Below are 26,392 nucleotides of genomic sequence, written 5' to 3'. Positions count from 1 at the left end.
ATTAACGGAGTCCTTGATAGCACAGCTCTTTCGCAGCAAATGAATTTGATGCGCGGTAAAGTGATGTTTGGTCTTTTATTTGGGTACTGTTATTTTTTCACGGTCATATATATTTAGAAGTGACAGGATATTCAGGATGGGTAAGGTTAGGGGGTAAGGGCCGCCTCCTATCGAGATCCATGAAGAAGAATTAGGGCACTAATCTCAAAGTCATGTTCCCCCCGGAATAAGGGGAGGCCAGCTCTGAACCAGCCCCTCCAGTCAAAGCAGGCAGGGAATGGTACACCCTTGTTAAGGCTAGCAAGAACCTCTGATACTTAGGGAACGAACCCCACCAACTCCAACAGTCATCTCCTGCAGTAGACCTTTTGAATTACCCCTTGTGCCCCAGAATCTCGACATTTGCGGCTAGCGATGTGCTTCTTCTGGACATCCATAAGGTTGTCCAAATTTTAAGTGACACATCGGTTTTTGCTGTGCCAAGTGTTAGGTTCAACTGGAAGGTATAAACGAGCCAGAAGTGCTTAATAACAAATTAAATCATTTTGAAATTGGGTGTAAATTTGAATGTTTACACTAAAAGATTATTAGTTTAAATGTAATTTTCATAAAACTATAATAAAATGAATAATAAATCACATCAACTTCGTAACAAATAATCATACATTTAATACTATGTCATTTACAAAAATTAATACTGGAAATAAAATATAACTCATCGGAACACAACCAACAAAATCGAATTTGTTTGGAAAATACTGAATAAGACGTACACGTGCGTTTTCTTGTTCTTATAAAGAAGCTTGGAGTCAAAAGTCATTCCCCAGTCATCATCTCCATGAATTCTGAAACAGGTTAAATGAAATTGAAAACACAATAAACCATTAGCGATCTACAATGTCTCCGTATTTAGTTCTGTCAATACTTTGTATGGTGTGGATATGAAGTAGTGAATTACCATCAAAGTCTACGGTGCCGGAGCCGTCTGTGTCAATTTCTGCAATTATCCCGTCCAGGTCCTCGGGTTTGAGCGCGTCGTCCAGGGCCGCCAGGATCTCCCTCAGTACCTGTGTCGTTATATATCCGTTGCCTGCAACACACGACGATCTGCATATAGTACTATCAAACAGAGAGTACGGCTGGACCCACACACACACACACACAAGTGCAGGGGATTAGGACTGACCTTGCTAGTGTCCTATAGGTAAACCGCTTACAAAGAAGCCACAGGGCGAGTTTAGTTCACGCAGGGTGGGGTAAATACCCCTCCGCCGCTGTGATGTGATGCAGCCCTCTCCCAGTGTCCCCACCACTGCTCGGTACTCGCCCGCTTGCTCTATCCCCTGACCTGAACTGCCACTTAGCGGCTAACCTCACGCCAAAACGCAAGCTCCCTGGATACGTCTATGGCTACATTAGTCTGTTCAATTAACAATTTACACTTGTATACGCCTTCACACAAAAATACAATATACTGTACTTATAGAATAGGTAAGTAGCTGCAGTGTAAATAAATTGGCGCGAGCGAGACACGGTTCACACAGCTGCTAAAACAGAGTCGAGGAGATGCTTGTCCCACTCCCCACCACTCGAGGAGGGCCCCTTCTGCGCGTGGCTTCACAGATATTTGCTTCTGCGCAGGTTTCTTTGCGAGCGGTTTATCTATAGCGCACTTTACCAACCAAATACAAATGTTTAGTTTTTAAATTTGATCCCAAAGCGAATAATATATGTAGATTTTAAACATCATTACAAATAAAATGATAAAAAACAATGTATATTTCACAAAAACCGCTACTGAGGTAAAAAAACACAATATTTATGTGGCCTCCTAGTAGAACGAAATCGACAGGTACCTGGGCTAGCTGCAACTCTGCGTACTCATGAGTGCGGGGGTGTGTCTCCTTGTTCTTCAGCTGTATTCATTAATTGATAATGGTATAAAGCCCCCCACACACCTTCGAACATTTTCACCCAACCTGACCTGGCGTCGTACCCCAACGCCCAACCTGTCAAGTTAGACGTTTACCCCCACACTGTCGAACGTGTGCGATCGAGCAGGTTGGGTGTCTTGTCAGTTGTATTATGGATTTCGAGACAAGTGTAGCTGTTTGTGCTGGCGCTTTTTGTCTGAAACGACAAAAGAAGAAAAAAGATCGACGCTTGTGGTCTAAAAAATGGTTTTTGGACCGGAGTAAGTTTAGCCATATGTCGCTTCTTGCTGAACTTGCCATTAGTGAGCCTCAAGACTTCAAAATATTATCTAAGGATGAGCGAGGAAAGCTTTGAATATCTATTCGGAAGACTGTGTGAGCACATAGAAAAAAGAAGATAGCCTTTTGAGAACCTCAATTCCTGCAAAAGAACGTCTTGCAGCCACTCTCCAGTTTCTAGCCAGTGGTAGGAGCTACGAGAATCTGAAGTTTAGTTGTGCAATATCTCCGCAAGCACTAGGAAAAATCATACCAGAAAAACTTGTGCAGCTATTTTTGATGTTCTAAAGGAAGATTTCTTAAAGGTAAGTACAAATATTTGTTAATTAGTTTTAAACTCACTCTTTTCTTCTTACATTATTATAATCCATAATTTACACAATTGTTTTTTTGAGCGCAAAATTGGTTATTGTCGCGCGAGAATAAAGCAGGAGGGTACGAAATGAGTATAACCATCTTCCGAGAGCGACAATAACCTATTTTGCTTCAAATTTATCCTATTACGTTATTACTTATTTTTTAGGTCTAAAAAAACACACATAATTTCAGAAAAAAAATTTATTTTTTTCAAATCTATCTTTTATAAACTTTTCAAAAAACATCAAATTTAAAGTCATCAAATAACAAAAAAAAAAGCTGTAACAGAAGATGCTGTTGTCAATGTAATAGCCTATTATAAAACAAAACGAACAAACAAAGATGAAAAAGCAACTTATTATACATTGTCCTCGCTGACACCGGGTAGATTCAAATACTGTTTGAGTTCATTCCGAACTTCTTGTTGAGCAGTTTTTTCTTGAATCGCTAGTGCTTGACCTGCGGTAGGTTTAGTTGCTGCCGTTTGACTTTTGAGCAGGTTCTGGTAAAGAAAAATTCTTAGGACAACGTACAGTTTGAGGTTGAAATATCTACTTTTTGTTGCTGTACATGTTTTTGCTGTACTTGTTGTTGTAGATGTTGTCGTTGTACCTGATGTTGAGTAGGGTTGATTTTGGCTTTGCACATAATATGGGTCAAAACTGATGTCTGATGTTGATAATTTTGATCTTGTAAGAAATTATTCAGCGTCAGCCGGCCTATACGGATATGGATTGTTGTTTTTGATTAGTGTCCATAAAATGGTTAAGTGATGGTATATTCCGTTGGGTTGGCTGTTGTTCTGTCAATATGGCCGCAGATGCTTTCAAACTGCCCTAACTTACCGTGGAACCAAAACATCAGATATAAGCTTTTCTGCAATTACTTGTTGTTGACGGTCCATATCTTCCAGTTGGAAGCCCACGTTGTTTCCAAAAGCCCGGAACTTATTCTGATTACATAGGACAGACGTAGCTGTATCCAAAAATCGTTCTTGTTTCTTTTCAAAATCAGATATCTTTTTTCGGTTTGTTCGAGTAGTTGATCCTGGTGTTAGACCTACTTGATACTGATGGGCGGACTTACTGGTGTACTTGATGGTGATGGGCGTATATCAGCGTGTATCCCTGTATATGCGTCATCTTGAGCCTGTAAAAAACACAAAAACTGGGTTTAAAACAGTTATATATAACAGCACGTCAATCAATATTACCTCAATATAACATTGTTAATTTTAATATATTTTTTAATTTTAACTTTTATGTTTACTTTTTGCAGTTTCCTTGCAATGAATCGGACTGGATGAACATAGCTGTGGACTTCAAAAAGTACTGGCAAGTTGAAAACTGTGTCGGCGCTATAGACGGAAAAACACATAGCGATTCGTCAACCTCCGAAAAGTGGGTCATTACTACTACTACAAACTACAAAGGGTTCCACAGCATTGTTCTTTTTGCTGTGGTCAATGCTAATTATGAATTCATCTATGTAAATTGTGGTACTAATGGAAGAGTATCCGATGGTGGGCGTACTTATGGAAACTGATTTTGGAGAGTTGCTGGAAAATAAGGAATTGCACTTGCCGTCACCAACAAGCTTCGATGACAGGAGAGGACGTTTGCCTGCCTCCCTTTTACATTCCTTGGAGATGAAGCTTTTCCTCTGAAGGAAAATCTTATGAAGCCCTATCCAAACAAAGGAATCACCCACGACGAAAAGATTTTCAACTATCGGATGTGCCGTGCTAGGAGAGTGGTGGAGAATGCGTTTGGCATCTTAGCGACTCGATTTAGAGTCCTTCTTTCGACAATGAATGTTAGTGTAGAGAGGGCAGAAATCTTTGTTTTTGGCGTGTTGTACTTTACATAATTTTCTACGCCAGAAAAGTCCAACCTACCTAACTCAAAGTAGTGTGGATTGGGAGGACACTTCAGCAGGCCAGTTAAATGAGGGTGAGTGGAGGCAGAACACGCAAGAACTTCTTGGGTTTAAAAGAATGAGGCGAGATGGCAGAGAACAATCAATTGCCAATGCAGTTCGAGGTTGGTATAAAAGTTTCTATAACAACGAAGGAAGTGTTGATTTCCAAAAAAAAAATGATTAATAAGCGTTGACAGTTCGGTAATTGAGTGTAAACAAGTGCGATGATATAGTTAACAACAACAAAAATTTATAAAATATGTTGATTTTGCTATGTAGTCCTATCTTTTTCAATTTGATAACTAAATATTGGTGAACTTTGTACATTTTTTTCTAATTCGTTTAGATACCATAACTGTGTCTTATTTATATTTTAATTCGCTAACTTTTGGAAAAAAGCAATGTTGTAGTTTATTTAATTATATTGAACTTAGAAAAAAAACTAAAGTGTATTTGTTTTCCCTTTAACGTATGCCTAAATATTACTGTATTGCAATTATATATTGCAATTTTGATTAATATATTCATTTTCTTGAAATTTAACTTTTATTATGTAAACTTATTAGATAAAAAATTAACTTATATTACCCTTCAAACATGTGCCAAAGAGCTTTTTGTCACCCACGATATTTTTAATATTGAGGTATGTTACTCTGAAGACAGTTCTAAGTAAAAAATAAATAGGAAGGTAGATAGAAGTAAAACCAAAACAGATGAAATTCCTAGGAAATATACGCGTTTATTCATCACCATGAGCAATGCTCAAGGCTACACCTCTGTGGGGTTAAGTTAAATGACTGAATATCTATAAATGTTAGAAAAACTTGCACAACATTAACACGCAAAGGATATGAGTTTTATCCTAATTATTTATTATTATTTATTTATCATAATTATTAAATAGTTTTTATCTTGGGGGCAAAATTATAGTCTATTGCAACGTACTACGAAATTAAGGAATAAAGTTGAATTTTTTCAAACATCATTGACATAATGTTATACTGTTTATATATATAAATTAGTTTTGTGCTGTTTTTAACTTTAATATAATTTATTGTAATCTAACTTAACCGTACGAGGTGTTGTCCAAATAATGACCTAGCGCTCAATCCTAAGTAAAAATAAGGAAAGTAATAAACAGTAAATTGGTAACAATTAAACTGACACTTACTTTGGTTATTTCGTCCTGCGTTTCCGCTTCCACGTCGTCCACTCCTTCTTCATCTTCTTCAAGGGACGCAATACTTCTGGATCTTTTGCCGATCGAAGATACACCTTTCCTGACTACCTCTTGGTCTGTTATGGAAAAGGCAGTAAATCAAAATACCAAAGAGATGGTTCATACACATCATCCTGACCACTTCCGGTAATCTTTGATTTTTCAACCTTTTTCAGCTCTCTTCGGAACGATGCCTCAAGGTTTTCGATTTTGGATTTGACAAATTTCTCGTCGCAATCCGGATTAACTTCCTTGCATTTTTCAACGAGAACGGAATATCCTTCTTTTCTGATATTTTTGTTGGAATAATTTTTTACTTTTTATGTCCCATAAAGCTCGTTGCTCCTATAAAGTTCAATAAACTCACACCAAAATGGTTTATTATCGTTAAACGACATTATGAAACTGGCCTCGCTCCGAAAAAACAAATAACAAATCTAGTACTACGCCACTGCACTAGGGAAACTGAGGTCTAGCCAGTCGAGCCGCTCGACAGTTCCCCCACACACAGCCCAACATGACAGGCGCGCGGTTGGAGTTGGGTGGTGCTGTCGTACCCAGCATCCAACCCAACAAAAACCATCGCGCATGTTGGGTTGGAGCCCACACACTCTCGAATATGTTCGACAAGACGTTGGGTTCCCAACTGCTCGACCAACATGTTCGATAGTGTGTGGGGGGCTTAATAGCGATAGTGCTACAATATATAGTTTACAATATTATTTCTAAAGATATTTCTAATCGGAAAATTACTGTACAGATAAAATTACAAATACAGTTTTAAATTTCGGGTAGATAAAGTGAACCTTAATATTTCATACCCTAATTGAAAAGTTTTTGGTCACCAGTTATTTTCTAATTACATTTAATATGGTTGATAAATGCCTTTCTTTTCAGTCAAAGCGTTGGCTTTAAGAAAGAAAGTTGCGGAAAACATTTATGGAACATTTGGTTATAAGACGTTTTGGTATTTTAAAAAACCTTTTTTTCGCGCAAAATATTGTTTTCAAATTAAATTCTTGATCTAGCTAGTATTATCAAGTGTGAAATGGTTAGTGTGCTATGATGGCACATTAAAATATCTTATTTTGTTTAATGAACGATTGTCTTTTTACAAACAAAAATTGGTCTTTGAACAGCTGAGATTGGTTTGGAAATAATTTATCTATTTTACTATTATATCTTGAAATAATGCAAAAATGTCGAGACCGTATATGCTTTAAAAACTAAGAAAATATATCATTAAAATTTATATATTTTAATTACATTTTTTATATCTTATAACAAATTTTGATTCTCTAAAATGTCGGTTTATGGGTTTGGCCAAGTTTGGAATTGAGTTATACAATTAAGAAATAAATTAAAATAATTACCCTCCTTATCATACAGCCTGAAGGCTTCCTTGAGCTCAGCTTGCATCGCATCCGCATCCTCTTCTTCCAGGAAATGCCATACAATCTCACAAAACTGGTCAAAATTTACCTTCCCGGTCACTGCAATTGAAAATAAATGTTTACTTTTGTTTGATTTACAGTATTTATATTTAAGAATATTTCAAGCACTTTAATTCATTACATCCAATTTCACTGTCATTGTTTGTGATTTGATCAGACTATGAGATAGTGAGTATACTAAAGATAGAATACAGATATTAATAAAACCATAGGACACTACAGAGTAGGAGGGAGAGTCAAACCAAACAAATAGAAAAGGAAAATATGCGATGAACAATAATTGTATGTGTAAAACTCAAAGCCGATGAAAAACAGTTGTTTTGTGACTGCAAATTTCCAGTTTTTACATACTTAGAAAACGTATTATCTCGAAAATTTTGAACTAAAATAATCAAATACAATATGTATGTACTCCTGAATCGTATTTCAAGAAAACTTTCAGTACTTTAGCTACTTAGAAAGTGATGAAAATTGGATAAATCTGTGAAACAAATCAGATGTAAGTAAGTTAAAGATTTTATCTTTTAACTGTAAAGTTTAGCAAATATTAAGTATGCAGTGCTTGATCAATACTGATATTTAAATATCAAGGACAATTTTACTATCTAATTTATTAGGCCTATGTATATACTGTATATTTTATCGAGATATATTTAGAAGATTACAGTTTTCAAAGCGCCTGAATATTGGAAACTGCAAATACAAGACAGTTACGTTGGTTATTTAGCCTAACACTATTTGAAGGCGCTAAGTAAAAATGTATATTTGTGTTTAAAATAACACAAATATATTTTATCGAGGCAAAAAAGCGCACTCAATTATGGCACCGGGATAGTTTAGACAAATATTAGATAACTAGGATCTGAAGTATGCGCTTTTTGATCTGTATAGGCTAATATCAGACCAACGGATATATATATATATATATATATATATATATATATATATATATATATAATATAATAATTGTTCAGTATTTTAATAAAGAACCTTAAAAGTTTATTCGTAAAAATCCACTACATTGTTGTATGTACTTGCAATGCATGGATTTAACCTGTTTTTACGTGTGGTGCTGTAACTCAGTTATTTGTTATTCAATCTTTTTGAAACAAAAATTGTTGAATTGGTAATAAAATATGCTAAAAAAAGTTATTCTGGTGAATTTGTTGTCAAAGTAGCCGTTTCAAAGCTAATACAATTTGAAAATTTTGAACGGCCGCCATTTTGAAATGCAATGAGATATTTGTTTTATTTTTTTCACTGAAAAGGACCAACACTAGGTTAACATAACTGTTAAGTTTGAATTCTGTATCTTAAGTGGTTTTTGAGTAGTAATTTTTTTTCCAAAAAAACACATATAGACAGACAGACGCTAAACGAAGCGAAATAGGGCACCTGTTATATTGCATTATTTGTTAGTTTTGGCCTGCTGAACAATGTGGCAAAGTTTGTTCGAATGGTTGCTGGACACCCTGTATATATTGTTAGTTACCCCTCCGAAACGGCTTTACCGAATTTTACCAAATTTTATATGCATATTCAGTAGGTCTGAGAATCGGCTACTATCGAAGTGTTAGGGGTGGTCACCCACTTAAATTTAGATCACAGTTTTCAAAGCGCCTGCATATTTAAAACTGCAAGTACAAGACAGTTACGTTGGTTATTTAGTCAAACACTATTTGAAGGCGCTAAGTTAAAATGTATATTTGTATTTAAAATAAATTATCTATGGTTGAACTTAATCTTGAATTTTAGACCACTTTATAATAAGGTACATTAATGTTGTTGTTTTTCGCAGGACACATCAGCCGAAAACATTTAAGTCTTCTATCGTTCAATTTTTAAATATGAGCAGTAATTACCATCATTTAGTAATTTTAATTATTTGTCAAACGTTACCGGTACTATGATTATTGTGTGTCTGTAAAATTAATTTGATTGTTTTATTCAACCAAACACTATTCAAACGACTTCGCTGAAATTTGACATGGAGATTGTTAAGATCCCTGGGACGAATATTCTTATTTATAAAATCCTTCCGGGCTACACCCCATTAATCTTTAAGTAGCAACATAATTCCTTTAAAGTTCTGAAATATTAAGTAAAAGAAAATTTCTCATATTATCAACTGTTCTGTGTAAACATTGTACATTTATTATAATATTTATATAACTTAATATCTTCATATTAAATGTTTGTATTTGGAGATATTGGTCATTCAAGCTGAAATTAGAATTTATAAAGACAGGTCTTGCATAACGAAGTAAGTTTTACTTAATGAAATAAAACTTTAATTTATGTTTATAATACTGAAAGATGTAACATACACGATGTATGAAAGATGTTTAAGCCCACTAAAGACCTTTTGCTGCACACCAGCTTATCTAAGAATTCAGTTAGTTAGCGACTAAAAATTAAAAATAATGCTTCGTTTTTCTCATGTTTTAAGCACATTTATAAAAAGCTTATTTGGTCGCTTATCATGTGATTCCGAGAATGTACCGTGGAGCAATGACATCGCTCTATATTAAGAACTGAGATGTTTATTTTAACAACTGAATTCAACGTTTGAAGTTAATCTCGTTGGACGCCTCCTCAAAAGCTATTAAACTGTACTTTGATGCAAAGTCAAACTGTTGGCCCTGCGTCAACAATTTAAACCTGATCTGAGGCGCAAGATTATATTTTTATGCTCAATACCAACGTATGTAGTTTATAATGGTGTTGTATATAATTAATTGCTGCCCGTTTTCTTCCTCATTGATTTAGTTTATATCTTAGATATGTTATATAGTGTTCAGCACCCAAACTGTGTTTAATATTGAAAACGTGAAAACGCGCCTTGAAAACTGTATAAATTAATAATTTGTTACAACAAAAGCCAACATTAGAGCACTTCAACATTAGAGAACCTCAACATTAAAGCACCTCAAATATCTGACATGAGAGACTATTCACTCAGAGACGGTTCATAAATATTTACACACCTCACAGTAACATCAATTTGCTGATACATTTTGTGACTATGCGATCGGGACCCTATTACAAGAGAGCCGATATTACAAGAAATATTTTTTATAAATGAAGAATAAAAAAAGTAATATAAATAATATAACAACGCGAATCCTGTTTGAAATACGGATGTTTAAACTGGTTCAATATTCAACATATGTTAAATATTGTACATTTATAACTTATAAATTGCAACTTTAAACACGTCACTGAACTAGTGGTGGACTCACCACTGAATAAATTTGGAATGAGGCACTTATGGTAGAATATTGTACTGAAACAACAAGGAAAATTAAAATTTCCCCACTTTTTGGAAAGTTTGAAATGTCAATTTAGTACACATTTACGTAACATAAACATTCTACTTCTGTATATGTATTCAATAACTAGTGTTATAACAGTTAGTGACAACATAACATTTGCATTTTTGAAATAAAAGTAAGTTTTATTTACAGTACAGAAAAAATTACAGTATATTAAAAACATTACAGTTTATGGAAATATAATGCTAGAATTTAAAAAATGAATAGATTAAAGTAGTCTATATGGGCAAGCAGCCTGTGCATAGGCAAAATCACTATGCAATTAGCAAAAAAAATTATAATAGAAAAGTACAACTACTATTTTGTTTTTAAAGAATTGTTTATTTGTAAGGTTAAGTAGTAGTGTACTCCTTAAAACAATTAAGCATTTATTTTCGCTTTATATCTACAGATTCGTTATTGATGGATTAAGAAAGTCCCTTCATTTTGTTCAGTTTTCAATTCAATTCAAATCTTTATTTCACAAAACATTACATATTATAGCAGTGCTATAGTAACAGGTGATATTGTCTACTATTATAAACAGCATTAATCATACACGTAGTATTCGTTGATATAAATATTATTAAATTTAAGTGCTAGTATAAAAAGTACATTATTATTTGTGTTACTGAATAAATAAATATGCAACAGATAAAAGTAATGAGATATTATGGAATTGAAATAATAAATATAAAATTCAGACAAACTTAATTTCATATTTTCTAAATTGAAACAAAATTCAGACAAGCTTATACAGTATGAAGTATAAGCAGGATGTCTAGAAATTACAACCTAACCTTTCTAATTTACTATGAATGACAAAAATTACTTCCACAATATGATTCACATTTCTATAATTTTGCTTCGAGATTCGAGTTACTCGATAAAGCATTAATCTAGTTAATTAATCTTTGTTTTGTCGATTGATTTCCAATTTACGTCTCAGATAACAAATGTCAAAGTACATAGTTGCTTGTTTAAAAAAGGCGGTCCTATAGAAATGTAAAATTTTATTTGAACTCTAATAAATGAATTTATAATGTATCAAATGTAGGCTTTTATTATATCCATATTTTCAATTTCGTACATTGATGATTATGAATTGATGCAGCTTCGCACACAACGTATACTCCAAAGAATACATGCTTTGTTTTTGAATTGCTTCGACGATATCAGTAACACTTAAGTTAATTTAGAACAGTGAGGTGGAATTATTAAGTCGAAGATCGTAGCTTTCTTAGTGAAAGCACTTATGATGTAATAAGATGGAGTCCTATATAATATTTTTCGAACGGATATGTGTGCGCGCGCGCGCGTGTGTTTGTGTGTGTGTTCATGGTTAGGAGGATTCCAGATTAAGCGAAATTGCGGGTAGCCCTTATTTTAAGTTTTGCGCTAATAGGAACACACCTGGATCGAATCAACAGTATTCAAATAATTAAATTTGAGATTGCCCCTTAGCTCCGATAAACAATATACAAAGGCTTATACATACGGTTTTATAGTGAGGTTGAATGCAAAACAATCCGGGGGTTTCCGAGATTTATGGATATTTGTTTTATTGAAAATAAAATATTAAAAAACTAAAATTAACAAAAAGAAAACTAACATATTTCAGTTGTATGTATTGTGACAGCTGTCGTCAGTTCCATATCAAAAAAAGCGATTCAGAAGAGATTAGAAAAAATAGCTCGAAAATTATCAAGTGAAAAATTAAACAGAACTCAAACTCCAGAAATAATAATGAGAAAACTCGAATAAATAACACAGAAAACAAATTTGCTACTGTTTGACAAAGCCATGAAACTTTAAAAGGAATAGGTAGTAGAGATTCACCTTAGTCTATGTATAAAGATTGACTGGTTGCATAGATTTTGAAATTAGCTGATGTGCAATTTCAACATTCCTTACGTTAAATAGATTTCAAATAGGTTTAGGATTTGGTTCTAAATAAAAATTCCTTTCCGGTTTTAGACATTTTCGAAATGATTTTGTTTCTTTGAAGTTTTTTTTTTGACAATGGAAGGATTGTGAAGCAAACAGGATTTTCCGGACATTTGCCATTGTTCAGTGATACAAAAAAATCAGTAACACTACGTTTCGAGATCTGCAATCTGATCTTCTTCTCTGGGTAAGTAGCTAACCTAACAAATTTACAATAATTACAAACTAGGTATAAAAATAAACTAATCAGACCAGAGCGATTTCAAATTCCGGAAAAAACCCTGTTTCCTTCAAGATTTTCTTTATAGATGTTCTTTCAGATATCGTGTCTTTCAGAATTTTGGTAACAATATCAAACAAACGATTAGTTTTTCTTACTGCCAAGAATGTCTGTTTTGCCAATATAATATTTAAGCCAAATTGTATAAGTATATACGTTAGACTGAGAAGTCTACTACTGTCAGAAAGCGTCTACTTCCGGTGCTGTATTTCACTTACGGATTAATTAAAGCTAGAACGAAAATTCATTTCCGGTTGTGACTTACTCTTCGATATACCTGAATTGATGCTAAATCGTTTTAATTGTATTTACCAAACGTCTCGAAAATAAGGAGTTCGATCAACGTGGATCATGATGTTTTAAATCTATACGTGTATAATATAAGTGAAATGTGCATGTCTTAACGAAAAATAGAGTTCAAATTACGAAATGCATTTAAGTCAAATGTGGCAGTACTGATGTGTAATTTACATCTCAGGTAATGCGGTAAATTCCATTACATGTTACTTAAATATTATTCATAGATTAATGTTTTATCAATTTCAACTGCTGTGGAATTATTTCGTATCACATACGTAGGGCTTGCTTGTAATTCTACTGTGTTTGAAGTATGAATTGTTTATTTTAACCTAGTTTGTCATTATGTGTTAGGGTAGTTATTTACCTGAAGAAGAGATCAGATTGCAGATCTCGAAACGTAGTGTTACTGATTTTTTGTATCATTAAACAATGGCAAATGTCCGGAAATCCTGTTTCCTTCACAATTCTACTGTTTTGATGCACACAATACACGCTTAGTTATCTTCGTAATATATGTTAAAATTTCGATAAGAGAAGTAGATCGTTATCTTCTTTGTGACTTCAGTATTTAAGGTCACTTCTACAATACGTTGTTCCTATGACGAAATAAAGGCAAATGTTTCTTCCCGAAGTTGGTGTATAAGCTTATTTATGAAGGAGCTCATTAAACGAATTGTAACTCGTTATGAAGTAAGTTTTAGAAACAATACGTAGAAGTTGTTTCTCACTAACTTTTCAATGGATAATGAGTTATAGCAGCCGTCTCTAACCTTACTATCTCTTTCATGGACGAAATAGATAAACCACACAGCAAATAAAATATATTCATAAACCCCGTTTACACTATAATTAGTAATCAGAGTTACCAATCTTTTGATAACAATATGACAAACAAAGTGTCCTAAAATTTTCTAACAAGACAGTTATGAATTAAATTGTGTTATCAAGACGTTACTACGGAGTTCACTTGTTTTTGCTCGATTTTATATTAGTTATAGTGAGTATAGTATCTTTACGCTCCACTATCCTTCAAATTGTACTCTAATGCCCAAAACGCAAGTGAATCCATATAGGATTTTTTTTATAATCCAGCTCGCCTTCTATATGCTGTACATGGCATCGAGTACCTTTTTCCAAATAGAATTCTGTTAGGCAATAGAAATGAGTTCGAACTTTGCGATATATAAAATAAAGAAATAAAAATGTGTTTTGGTAACATGTAGTCTCTTGCTTCTGAGTGAAGTCTATGTAAATTTGAAAGGTCGTGAACATTTTTTTGATACAAGTAATAATGGAGGAGATGTATATAAAGTCGGAAATGCACGGTAACATTTGTTACCGACCCCAGGAGGGTTCACTTCTGGCTGGTTTATACCTTCCAATATAACTTAAACTGGTAAGAGTAAAAACCGATGTGTCACTTAAATTTGGTCAATCCTATAGATGTTCAGAAGTGGCAAATTATTGACCAAAAATATCGAGATATTGCTGCAAGGGTAGATCCAGTTGGTGGGGCTCACTACGTGTAAAAGGCTGTTGCTAGCCCAGACATAAGAGCGTGTCACCCCTGCCCGCTTTGACTGGAGAGTCTGGTATAGAGCTGGCTTCCTCTTCTTCTAAAGAAAACATGACTGAGATTAATATCCAAAATCCTTCCTCATGGATCTCGGCAGGAGGGAGCCCCTACCCTCACACCTCACCCACCCAGAATATCCTGTCACTCTGCAAGCAGCTCAAATGTCCTTTTAGGAGTAAGTGCAACTTATAAGCTTCTTGTCCTTGAGAGGGAGAGAGGGAGAGCCGAAATGGGTTTGTAATCTTTGGTGTCAACGATTCTACTACGACTCCTTCGTTTTGCCAAATCAACCACGTAAATCCGTAAAGTTCAATATCTCTGAACACTCGTAAAGTTGTTAAGCCAAAAAGTTCTATACTAAATGAGATGAGGACAACTTACAATCAGGATCGACCTCCTCGATGACTTCCTGCAGCTCTGCCTCGTCGAACACCTGGCCGATGGTAGTCAGGATACCACTGATCTTCAGGGTCTCGATGAAGCCGGACTTGTTGACATCACAGACTTGGAATGCTTTGCGCATCACTGTTGACAAACGCAGCTACGTTTATTACTAGTTTTAAGTGCTACTACAAGACTACAAATTTTTTTTCGAAGGTTTTCAATGGAGAAGTTTATATAAATTTGGGCGTTTTCCAATCATATTTTAGATATAACATTTAGACATGTTAGTGTTGTGGTATAAATTATGTAGATTTCATAGAAATATGCCTATTGATATCACCCTTATGACAGGATTTCCGGAAAATATTTATTATTTTTTCAATCATGGTCTCCAAAACCCAAAATCTTGTATACTTATATTTAGGTATATATGGGCTTTTGCAATATAATGCAAGTTTGTGATCACGACAACTGCCAATTTTCAATAGATTCAAACAAAACTTGGTACGAATACAGTATTTGCATATAGCTTCGATGAAGTCGTTAGCTAGTCTCTACAAATAAGAGGTTTCAAAATGGCGGCACCGAATATGTACAAACATTTCAACTTCACTGTTTACTTATATATATATATATATATATATATATGAAAAATGATACATTTTCTAAATATATAAGGCAATTTGAAATAACTGTTATTCTTGCATATTTTTAATTCCATTAAAGTTTCAAGATGGTTATTGTTCAATGTTTGGAAAAGAAATAGTAATATATAAGTTATTGCGTATTTGGAGCGACACAAAGAAAGAGTACTGAAGTCCTTAGATAATTTAAAATACTGTTTGTTCTTACTTTTTTACATGTCTAAAGGTTTTAAAATAGCAGCCTTAAAAAATTTTGACATGTGTACAATTGTATTATGGAAATCTTTGTAATCACGATAATTAATTGCTGTAATTTCTGTGACTATTTTCTGGCTCCTTCTATGAGTGCAAAATATATAATAGAAGAACCCCTGAGTCACAAAAAAAGAAAAATTCAAGTACATGTCAAATCCTTATGTGCTGGGATTATCTGGAAAAGTAGAAGAGTAGGGAGGAAATTCAATACTAGAACCGCTTTTAAAACAAGATACTCTTAGGCAAAGTTTCGCCAAAAACAAAGAAAAAATGACACAAAACTCTAAATGAGAGAATTAAAGAATATAAGAAAAAAGATTGTAGTAGAAAAGTTGGAAATTGTTCTACATTGCTGGTCTTGAAAATAATCACATGAAATGGGACGAAACCTACCAATACACCGAAAGGAGAATTTTTCATATGAAAACTTACTGAAACGTCATACCTAAAATTAGCAGACCAACCTTTAATTAAACCTTCTGTTGATGTGAATGTTGAATTTAGTTCCAATCCACCTTTCTCTTACTTGCACCATCTGAAATCTGATGCTGTTACAGACTTGACTCCTGAAATCTGGAGCCATGTTCATCTGAAGGGATCCAAAAATAGTCGATGTCGTAGAACGAAGACGCTCCAAACGAACCCCCCGCATCGTTTTCGACATCAAAGACACCCAGACTACAAAAAGTAGTACAATCTACAACAGGTATTCTCATTGTCTTATCAGGTGCACAACTGAGGCAATGATTGATTGCACAAACCCAAGCCTACGGTTTTAGAAACAAGTGTACATGCTCATAACTTTACATGAAAAATATGTTTCAAGGTTTAAAAATGACAGAATTTCTAAATATTTGTAAGGCTACCTATACAGACTTATGTGAATATCGACTTGCCTATGGACTTGTTTTATGATTTAATGTCATGCTCTTTCAAAGACTTCTCCTCCAGGAGAGAATCTTGAAGAGTGTCAGTAGAAACATGGAATGGCGGACATGACGGGATTCAAATCCAGTAGTATCCTCACGTTACCACACATTTCCATGCATCACAATTTCACTGCGTGTTTAAAAATCGTCTACTTTTATATTTTAACCAAAATTATAATACCAAAAACAAGAGTTTATCACGTTATCGCTAGAGGAGTTGGAGAAATTTCTATTTCTGTCCGCACGATAAACAGAAAAGTTTGCACGAAAGTATACGAAACATCAAGTTCAATGATGGTGCATTGGACTTGGAAGGGCGTTAACAAACATACATAGTGAACAAACAAATTTGTAAACAAACTTAGTGTCATAAGTTGAGATTTTAACGTGTGAAATAATAACACATTAGGTTACTCGTGTTTCATTATGGGCATGTCCTTCTATGGGATTCGGCTGAGAATTTAGTACTATAATTCACAACAGGCGTTTAACCTTATCTATTCTGCCACAAATTTAAAGATTTTACTATATGTACGACCTCATACAACGTAGAACTCATATTTTGTACACAATTACAAATAATATAAAATTTCAGATTGTAATATATGCAATTTTAGAATATACATTTTATGTTTATGTTCTTTTTCCAAAATTTCTAGTGCTATTAAAAAATTAAATAATTCCATGATAAAAATATATGTTTAGTCGTCAGATCAATTAAAAAAAGTTTTACATAAAAATTCACGTATTTAGCCCACGCCAAACGTTTTGTATACTTGGGAACCAGTTCCTCAGCCCGTCATATGTCAATAAGTGTTAGATTCTCCCTAAAAATATATCTCGTATCTTAACAAGAGCACATTAATTATTGTGACCAGCATTGTTTACACGGCAGCTTAAATAGGAGGTTAAGTTTGAAGGGGAACATTGGCTGGCAGTTTAATTTGCACATGAACGTATAAACACGTCTGACAGTTATTGCGTGTGTAAGTACGTGTGCATGCGCCCTTAACAGCCTATTCTCTGGGAAAGTGGTCCACTCTGGGAAAATTAGTTTAGACAGTTTGTGTAACAGAGAATACTACACTTCTCCCATAGTATGGCTATCGTATTTCCCTTCCTTTACGTTAGGTATCTATTTGTAAATAACAATTATTTTCTTATAGGCCCAAGTCGATTTATAGATAGGAAAAATAGGCTTGTAATTGATTGTGTAGTGAAGGAAACAGGATTTTCCGGAAATTTACCATTGTTCGGTGAAACAAAAAAAATCAGTTTTGATTCAATGAACGATGGCAAATGTCCGGAAAAAATCCTGTTTCCTTCACAATCCTTCCATCGTCAAAAATAAACTTCAAACACAGTGATTGTATAGGTAATACATATTAGTAATAAACGTATATAAACTATTTGATTTATCCTTTAATTCACAGCTTACCTTAGCATTAATCTACAACGAACAAATTATTTATACTAATAGACCTTACCTATAAAATAATATCTTTAGTACACGAAAATGTTTAAGTTTGTTGTCGTCTTGTTAGTTAGGCAATTGGCAAGTAAATATGTTACGAACCTTTTTTATGATTGTATGACCTTATTTACTACAAATATTTAACTAAGGTGTACATGATTCATGCTAAAACATACATTGACTATAGTAACGTTGTTATTTTTTAAATTAGGTGCAGGAATTCACATGATAACGTGCTACGAGGGTCGTCCATAAAGTAACCGCCGTTTGGGCGTGGCGCGATAAGTAGTGGGGGTAGCGCCGCCATTCTCACATCGGTGTGCGCAGCCGTTCAGTACGCTTCTAGCTGTGCAAGGGAGAGCATCGTGCGATCGCGCGTTCTTTTGGTACAACGTAAAAACATGAGCGCCGTGATAGAAAATCCCGCCACGTGTGAAGTGCGTGGTGTAATAAGATTTCTGTGGTCGAAAAGTTACACAGCAGCTGAAATTCATCGTGAATTGAGTGCGGTGTATGGCTCAAACATTATGAGCGAAGGTGTAGTTCGTCAATGCAATGGGGTCATACCGCTTCGCCAAGCAAGCCGAAGAAAGCTCGCCAATCTTTTTCAGCGAGAAAATTGATGACTACAGTTTTTTGGGATGCTAAGGGCATCTTGCTCGTTGAATTTATGGAGCGTGGTACGACCATTACAGCTCCAGCTTACTGTGAAACCTTAAAACGGCTATGACGAGCGATTCAAAACAAGCGTCGTGGTCTTCTGACATCTGGTGTTGTGTTTGTCCATGACAACGCCGGCCCTCATACAGCTCAAAGAACGACAGAACTTTTGAAAAAGTTCAAATGGGACGTTTTTGACCACCCCCCCCCTACAGCCCGGATTTGGCTCCCTGTGATTTTCATCTTTTCCCGTACATGAAGCGGTGGCTTGAATCTCAGAGGTTTGCGAGTGATGAAGAACTTTAAAACGCTGTAACATGTTGGCTACGTTCTCAGGCGGCAGATTTTTTTAAAGACGGAATTTAAAAAACTGTTAAAAGATATGATAAGTGCTTGAATTTGTATGGTGAATATGTAGAAAAGTAGAGAAAAGCTGCAGTTTTAACATTTATATAATAAAATTTTTGTACCTCAACTAGTTTATTTTTTATTTCAAAACGGAGGTTACTTTGTGGACGACCCTCGTATAATTTAAATGTCGAAGTTTCTCAAGGGATGATGCTCTACTTATTTACAGGCCTGAAAGTCACATGTATAAAAATATATCTATTCATATTTTATTGTATACTTTATTTATTATTTATTTTAAGAGCAGTTACCGATAACTTCGCACTCGCACTTCAACGGCGATAAAAAAGGAATTAGCCGCATTGGTCCAGCAGTTCTCAATAATAGCACTTAGCAGCACATTTAGCGATTCTTTTTTATTTTTAAGAAGATTCGATACCAGATGCAGTTCTGACAAATATTCATCTTCACATTCTTCGAAGGATGAGATGATCAATGTTGATATAGTTTCAGATTCTTTATTTGGTATGTGATCCATATAATGTTGACAAACCTAGAAATATGTCGAAACAAGTCAACAATTTTAGACGTTCAGACTGTTTTTATTTAAGAGAAAAAGTAATCTGGAAATCAGACAGGTGCCAGAGTTGATGTTCCTGAAGCAGCTGTTACCTGTTCCTCGGGCCAGCTGTCTCACACTCACGTTTTTTTGAATGAACTGTAGTTCAACCTGGAAAGGTATATTTGTTTTAGGTGGAAGGATTTTGGGGGAACTAGGACTTTCCGGAAATTTTGCCATCGTTCAGTGATAAAAAAATCAGTTTCGAGATCTGCAATCTGGTCTCTTCTTCAGGTGAACAATTAACCTAACACATAACTACAATATAGGTCAAATTAATCATAATATACCAGAGCGTTGTGAACGCGTGTGTAGTTAGGTTTTAATGGTTAATGCATGTACTAGAGTTAGTGGAGTTGACACACAACATGGTTGTGATTATTGCTTTACGCGTGCCACAACGCTCTGGTATGATCCCTTTATTTTAATCTATATTCTACAGTAGTTACGTGTTAGTTTAGTTATTCACCTGAGGATGAGATCAGATTGCAGATTACGAAACGTAGTGTTACTAATTTTTTTGTATCACTAAACGATGTTAAATATTCGGAAACCCCTGTTTTCCTTAAAAAGGTTTAGCTTATTACTTCTACATAAATGTAGATGATTATGTGTCAGCGTGTGAAAATGTCAATACCTAAATTGGAATTCGAACCCGGGCTCCTGTATTGATAATCTAACAACTCTGCTAAGCTAGAGTCCACATATTTAGAACTCCACTTACTTAAAAATGTACAAACACTAAACTTACAAAAACTTTTGAACCCCCCCATACACTATTTAATTCGGTCCGATGAACCAGGCCATGCTATCTTGAAGATGGGACGCACAGATGTTCGGTCAATAATTTTCCTTATACTATCAAATCTGGTCGGTCACCACACACGGCCCTAACACGGCTGAGATAGCAAACCGAGGTTTTAGATAGTGGCCGAGGTTCTAGATAGAGACCGAGGCTCTAGATAGTGACCGAGGATCTAGATAGAGGCCGAGGTTCTAGGTAGTGACCGAGGTTCTAAATAATGACCGAGATTCTAGATGGTGACCGATTCTAGATAACAATCCGGTGTTCTAGATAGCAAACCGATGTTCTCGATAGTGTCCGAGGTTCTAGGTAGTGACCGAGGTTCTAAATAATGACCGAGATTCTAGATGGTGCAATCCAAGATTCTAGATAGCAAACCGATGTTCTAGATAGTGTCCGAGGTAGATAGCAAACCGATGTTCTAGATAGTGTCCGATGTTCTAGATAGAAACCGAGGTTCTAGGTAGTGACCGAGGTTCTAAATAATGACCGAGATTCTAGATGGTGACCAAGATTCTAGATAGCAATCCGATGTTCTAGATAGCAAACCGATGTTCTAGATAGTGTCCGAGGTTATAAATAGTGACCGATGTTGTAGATAGAGGCCGAGGTTCTAGGTAGTGACCGAGGTTCTAAATAATGACCGAGATTCTAGATGGTGACCAAGATTCTAGATAGCAATCCGATGTTCTAGATAGCAAACCGATGTTCTAGATAGTGTCCGAGGTTCTAGATAGTAGACCGAGGTTCTAGATAGCAAACCGATATTTCTAGATAGATACCGAGGTTCTAGATATTGACCGAGGTTCTAGATGGTAACCAAGGTTCTAGATAGTCCGATGTTCTAGATAGTGACCGATGTTCTAGATAGTGACCGAGGTTCTAGATAGTGACCGAGGTTCTAGATAGAGACCTAGGTTATAAATAGTGACCGAGGTTGTAGATAGTGGCCAATGTTCTAGATAGTGACCTAGGTCCTAGATAGTGGCCGAGGTTCTAGATGGTGACCGAGGTTCTAGATAGAGACCTAGGTTATAAATAGTGACCGAGGTTGTAGATAGTGGCCAATGTTCTAGATAGTGACCTAGGTTCTAGATAGTGGCCGAGGTTCTAGATGGTGACCGAGGTTCTAGATAGAGACCTAGGTTATAAATAGTGACCGAGGTTGTAGATAGTGGCCGATGTTCTAGATAGTGACCTAGGTCCTAGATAGTGGCCGAGGTTTTAGATGGTGACCGAGGTTATAGATATTGACCGAGGTTATAAATAAAGACCTAGATTGTAGATAGTGGCCGATGGTTCTAGATAGTGACCTAGGTTCTAGATAGTAGCCGAGGTTCTAGATAGCAAACCGATATTTTAGATAGATACCGAGGTTATAGATATTGACCGAGGTTCTAGATGGTAACCAAGGTTATAGATAGTGGCCGAAGGTTCTAGATAGTGACCGAGGTTCTAGATAGTGACCGAGGTTCTAGATAGTGACCGAAGCTCTAGATAGTGACCTAGGTTCTAGATAGTGGCCGAGGTTCTAGATGGTGACCGAGGTTCTAGATAGAGACCTAGGTTATAAATAGTGACCGAGGTTCTAGATAGTGACCGAGGTTCTAGATAGTGACCTAGGTTCTAGATAGTGACCGAGTTTCTAGATAGATAGATATGACTGACGAGATTGTGACTAGATAGTGACCTAGGATAGTGACCGATAGTGTAGAAGTGCCTATTCTAGATAGTGACCTTTAAGCCGAGGTTCTAGATAGTGACCGATAGATAGTAGATAGTGACCGAGGTATAGATAGTAGACCGAGGTTCTAGATAGTGACCGAGGTTGTAGATAGTGACCGAGGTTCTAGATAGTGACCTAGGTTCTAGATAGTGACCGAGGTTCTAGATAGAGACCGAGGTATAGCTTCTAGATAGTGGCCAAGGTTCTAGATAGTGACCGAGGTTATTAGATAGTGACCTAGGTTCTAGATAGTGACCGAGGTTGTAGATAGTGACCGAGGTTCTAGATAGTGACCTAGGTTGTAGATAGTGGCCCGAGGTTCTAGATAGTGACCTAGGTTCTAGATAGTGACCGAGGTTCTAGATAGTGACCTAGGTTCTAGATAACCGAGGTTAGATAGTGACCGAGGTTCTAGATAGTGACCGAGGTTATTGATAGTGACCGAGATGCGGCTAACTCGATGCGGTACAGTCCACTCGTCACCACATTATCACATTTCTGCCTACCCTGCCTGCCGTCCGATTAGAGTCACAAAATAAAAAACGACGATCAGGTTCAAACAGAGTGCATGGTGGACTTGCCTTAACAAACCCGTACCTCTTTCAGGTGATAATATTTATCAATGTATAACGTAAACAAACTTTACAGCCTGTGAACATTTTATGTAAAACACATAACAGAGCATTACATTGAAGGTAAAGCATCACATCCTAGATCGGGTGTACTGCTCCGTTGAAGAAATATTTTCAATTAAGGCAACACTAGCACTTCTTTGTAAAATAATATTAATTTAGATTTGATATTACATTATGTATTCATTGCAATCATTGTTTTTTTGGATTAGCGTCAATTTTAAATATATTAGAATTAGTATATTTTAGATTTAAGAAACGTTTTAAAACTGATTTTACAAGTCATATGTTTACTAAGCTAAGGGTCAAATGTAAACCGATGTGACACTGAATAAATAAAGATACTGTACAATTAAACTGTAATCAGATTAATGCTTAACTTGTTCACTTGAGGTTCCAAAGTTGTTTATTGTTGCTGTCAAACGCATTTCAACAACAAGTATTTAAATATTTTAAAGTTTCAAATTTTCAACTACTTTTCTAAATTTAACCATGCAATTATTTTAAAATTTAGTACTAATTGCGAGCATACTACTAAACTACTACTACTAAAATATTATTAATAGTACGATAATACTCTTATTGTAGATATTCTCGGAGCAATTCTTGAACATTATAATTGTGAATATTGCTGAATGTACTGAATTGAAAACGATCTTTGATGTACAATAAACTACATTGTACCAAATTGAACAAACACAATATTAACATACTACTATATTAACTTACTACTATAGTAACGTACTACTATGTTAACGTAGTTCTATATTAACATACTACTCACCCCGCATTTTCTCCTCGTCACTCTCCTGAAAAATTGTCGCAAATTACTTCATGTCAATAACCTACATTGCGTCTTATGGGTACAATGAATGAATTTTTGTAGTAATACAATACTTTTTATAATTTTATAGCTGGTTTGTTTAATTTTTTGTTACATTTACTGGTCCACAAAAATGTATTTGAAATAAGGTTAAAGAAGTTAATGTAAATGTATTAAACTTTCATATTATTATGTTAATATTAAAAGAGACGTACTATTATAGTAAGAGACATGTCATTGGAAGCCTGGGCATTTTGGTTAATTATTTATTAATAATGTAAAGAGATCTCAGTTATTAACTTTAGTACTTGTTTTATCGCAAGAACTAATCGCAGTCTCAAGTTTAAACAATATATCTCAAGACTAAATACATTAAACAACAGTGTATTTGCCTCAACCCCGGCTTGCAATGTCTCGTACTGTAGTAACATATCTACACAAGTTCTCTTTTTCCGTATTTATGTTAGAAATGGGAATTCTTTCTGAGATTGTTTTAATACAACTTTTGTTTTTCTATGTGTCAATATATATAAGTCAGAAATTATTTAAACTTCACTATGTGATTTTACAAAAAAAAAAAAAAAAAAAAAAAAAAAACATTCAAGATTCCAGATTTAGTACTGCACATGCTGCACATGATATAAATTATTGCCATTTGTTAGTTACAAATTTAGTAATGATTCGCTGATTTAATCAATTTTATTACTACGAAAATTTGATAAATAACTACGTATTTTGCTGAATACTGTGTAAAATATTATTAATATTTTAATAACACTTGTTATACCGTACTATACTTGTTTATTATTGATTACAAGAACTATATTTTTAACAGATTTAATTTTAAGGATTGTGTTTTAGACTAGGCATTTTAACTGTGGTTCCAATCAAAGTCCAAGGGTTTGGCTGTGAAATAAATAAATATACTTAATAACTACACACAGATTATTGAATTAGAATCGTGTTACAATAACTCATTTTTAATAAGTACACGTAAATGAATCAAAAGCGTTGGGTTATTATAACTGATCATTTAAATGATCTTAAAAGGAATGGAATACTTTAAATCAAACGCATAGGGTTATTATATCTGATCATTCAATAATCTTCAAAGTAACCGAAGACTTCAAGAGGTACTTGATTATTTTATGAGCTTGTTCTTGTTTATGAGAATGTTTGCTTAATACTCAAATCACCTTTAGCAGTTAAAAATTAAATTTCGTTTAGGTTTATATGGGATTAACAGCTTCACCAATTACTGGGTATTTTTTTAGTTTAAATTTCTTCGATTTCCATATTTATAATATTCAAAAACTAATTTCTAGTGAATTGTTGTTTCGTAGAAAAACTTATTATTAGAATGTTATTCAAGTGTATGTTATAATTTATCATTCTCTATAGTAAGTTCCCTTTCAATTTGTTTATTCCCGCAGAAATATGTGGTTGATACGTATACGATTTTGCACTTCTATTCTTCTAGTTCCGAATATTAATGTGGAGTTTTGACAATCAGCATCTGGACGTTTAGTTTGTGAAGAATTTAACCCTTCACAATCGAGGACTTTGCTATCCTAAGTCTCTCGAATTGTACCGTTTTCCATCGCTTATCCCGTTTTAAAAGACTGGCACAGACTTATATATCACAAAAACGAGCATAAAATGCAGATAGTTATGGCGGTTCTTTAAATAATATATAGCATAGGTTGATTACAAATAGTATTAGTCTATACATAATAGACCAGGGCCTAATACTTTACTAATGCTAAAATCAATCACATGTATTCAGTCTATAATTACATTCTTTAACAAATTGCTACACTCCTATTTTACATATTCTTATGGCTGTAAACGTGATCTCTAATTCAAATCGTCATAATTTTGGTGAAATGCTGAAATAGTTAATGAATGTTTTAATATTTTTATACGAAAAATCTAATAACTTCTGTGGGAAAAAACACTGTATTGTGAATTGAAATGACGTCATATTTAACGCACATACTTAAGAGGACATATCTTGCGGGTGTATTATGTACAAAATTGTCAACGAGTTAGTATTTTAAGTGTGTTTACGCACAATCAAAGTTATTTTATCATAAATATTTCTATTTGTATTATAAATTTATACAAATTTAGTTATTACGCTTTTTATATAAATTTATTTTAACTAAAACTAGCCACAAAGTACAATTAGCAATAATTTGTGTTTTTTGAAAACAGGAAAAATGCTACTTTTAATGCATTTCAAGCGATTTTCATTTTTAAGCTGTGTTTTTCTCATTAAGTAATAGTAATTGATTACAGTTATGCGTATAAACGGTTTTATTACAAATTTTTATAAATTAATTATTTTCCAAGAATCACAATGATTGAAGCCGGTTGAAGTGAGGAACCACTTACCATGTTTCTGTATCGGCGGACAGTCTGTGTGTGCTGCGGGGTCTCCCTCCTTCTCGTACCACTGTATTTATAAATCACAACAAACTGTACAATACTTGATTTGCCAAACGGCTTGT

General features: G+C 34.6%; 1 protein-coding gene across 1 annotated transcript; it reads right to left on the bottom strand.

The window, feature by feature from the left end:
• Positions 1-645: 645 nt before the first annotated feature.
• On the bottom strand, positions 646-26,392 carry LOC124361770 (troponin C-like). The gene is made up of 6 exons (XM_046815736.1): positions 26,277-26,392; positions 23,841-23,865; positions 14,962-15,105; positions 7,083-7,202; positions 959-1,090; positions 646-845 (listed from the first exon to the last, which is right to left on the bottom strand). Exons 1-6 carry the CDS (start codon positions 26,277-26,279, stop codon positions 817-819), a joined length of 453 nt encoding a protein of 150 aa, XP_046671692.1. The 5' UTR covers positions 26,280-26,392; the 3' UTR covers positions 646-816.

This window comes from Homalodisca vitripennis, chromosome 5 (assembly GCF_021130785.1).
Source record: "Homalodisca vitripennis isolate AUS2020 chromosome 5, UT_GWSS_2.1, whole genome shotgun sequence".
NCBI classification, from domain to species: domain Eukaryota; kingdom Metazoa; phylum Arthropoda; class Insecta; order Hemiptera; family Cicadellidae; genus Homalodisca; species Homalodisca vitripennis.
This window is presented reverse-complemented; position numbering and strand designations above follow the sequence as displayed.

Coding starts and splice junctions, on each gene's coding strand:
- LOC124361770 (XM_046815736.1), bottom strand. Junction 15,106..23,840: donor TGACGAGGAGAAAATGCGGG/GTGAGTAGTATG, acceptor GTTTGTCAACAG/TGATGCGCAAAGCATTCCAA. Junction 7,203..14,961: donor CGAGGAGGTCGATCCTGATT/GTAAGTTGTCCT, acceptor TTTCAATTGCAG/TGACCGGGAAGGTAAATTTT.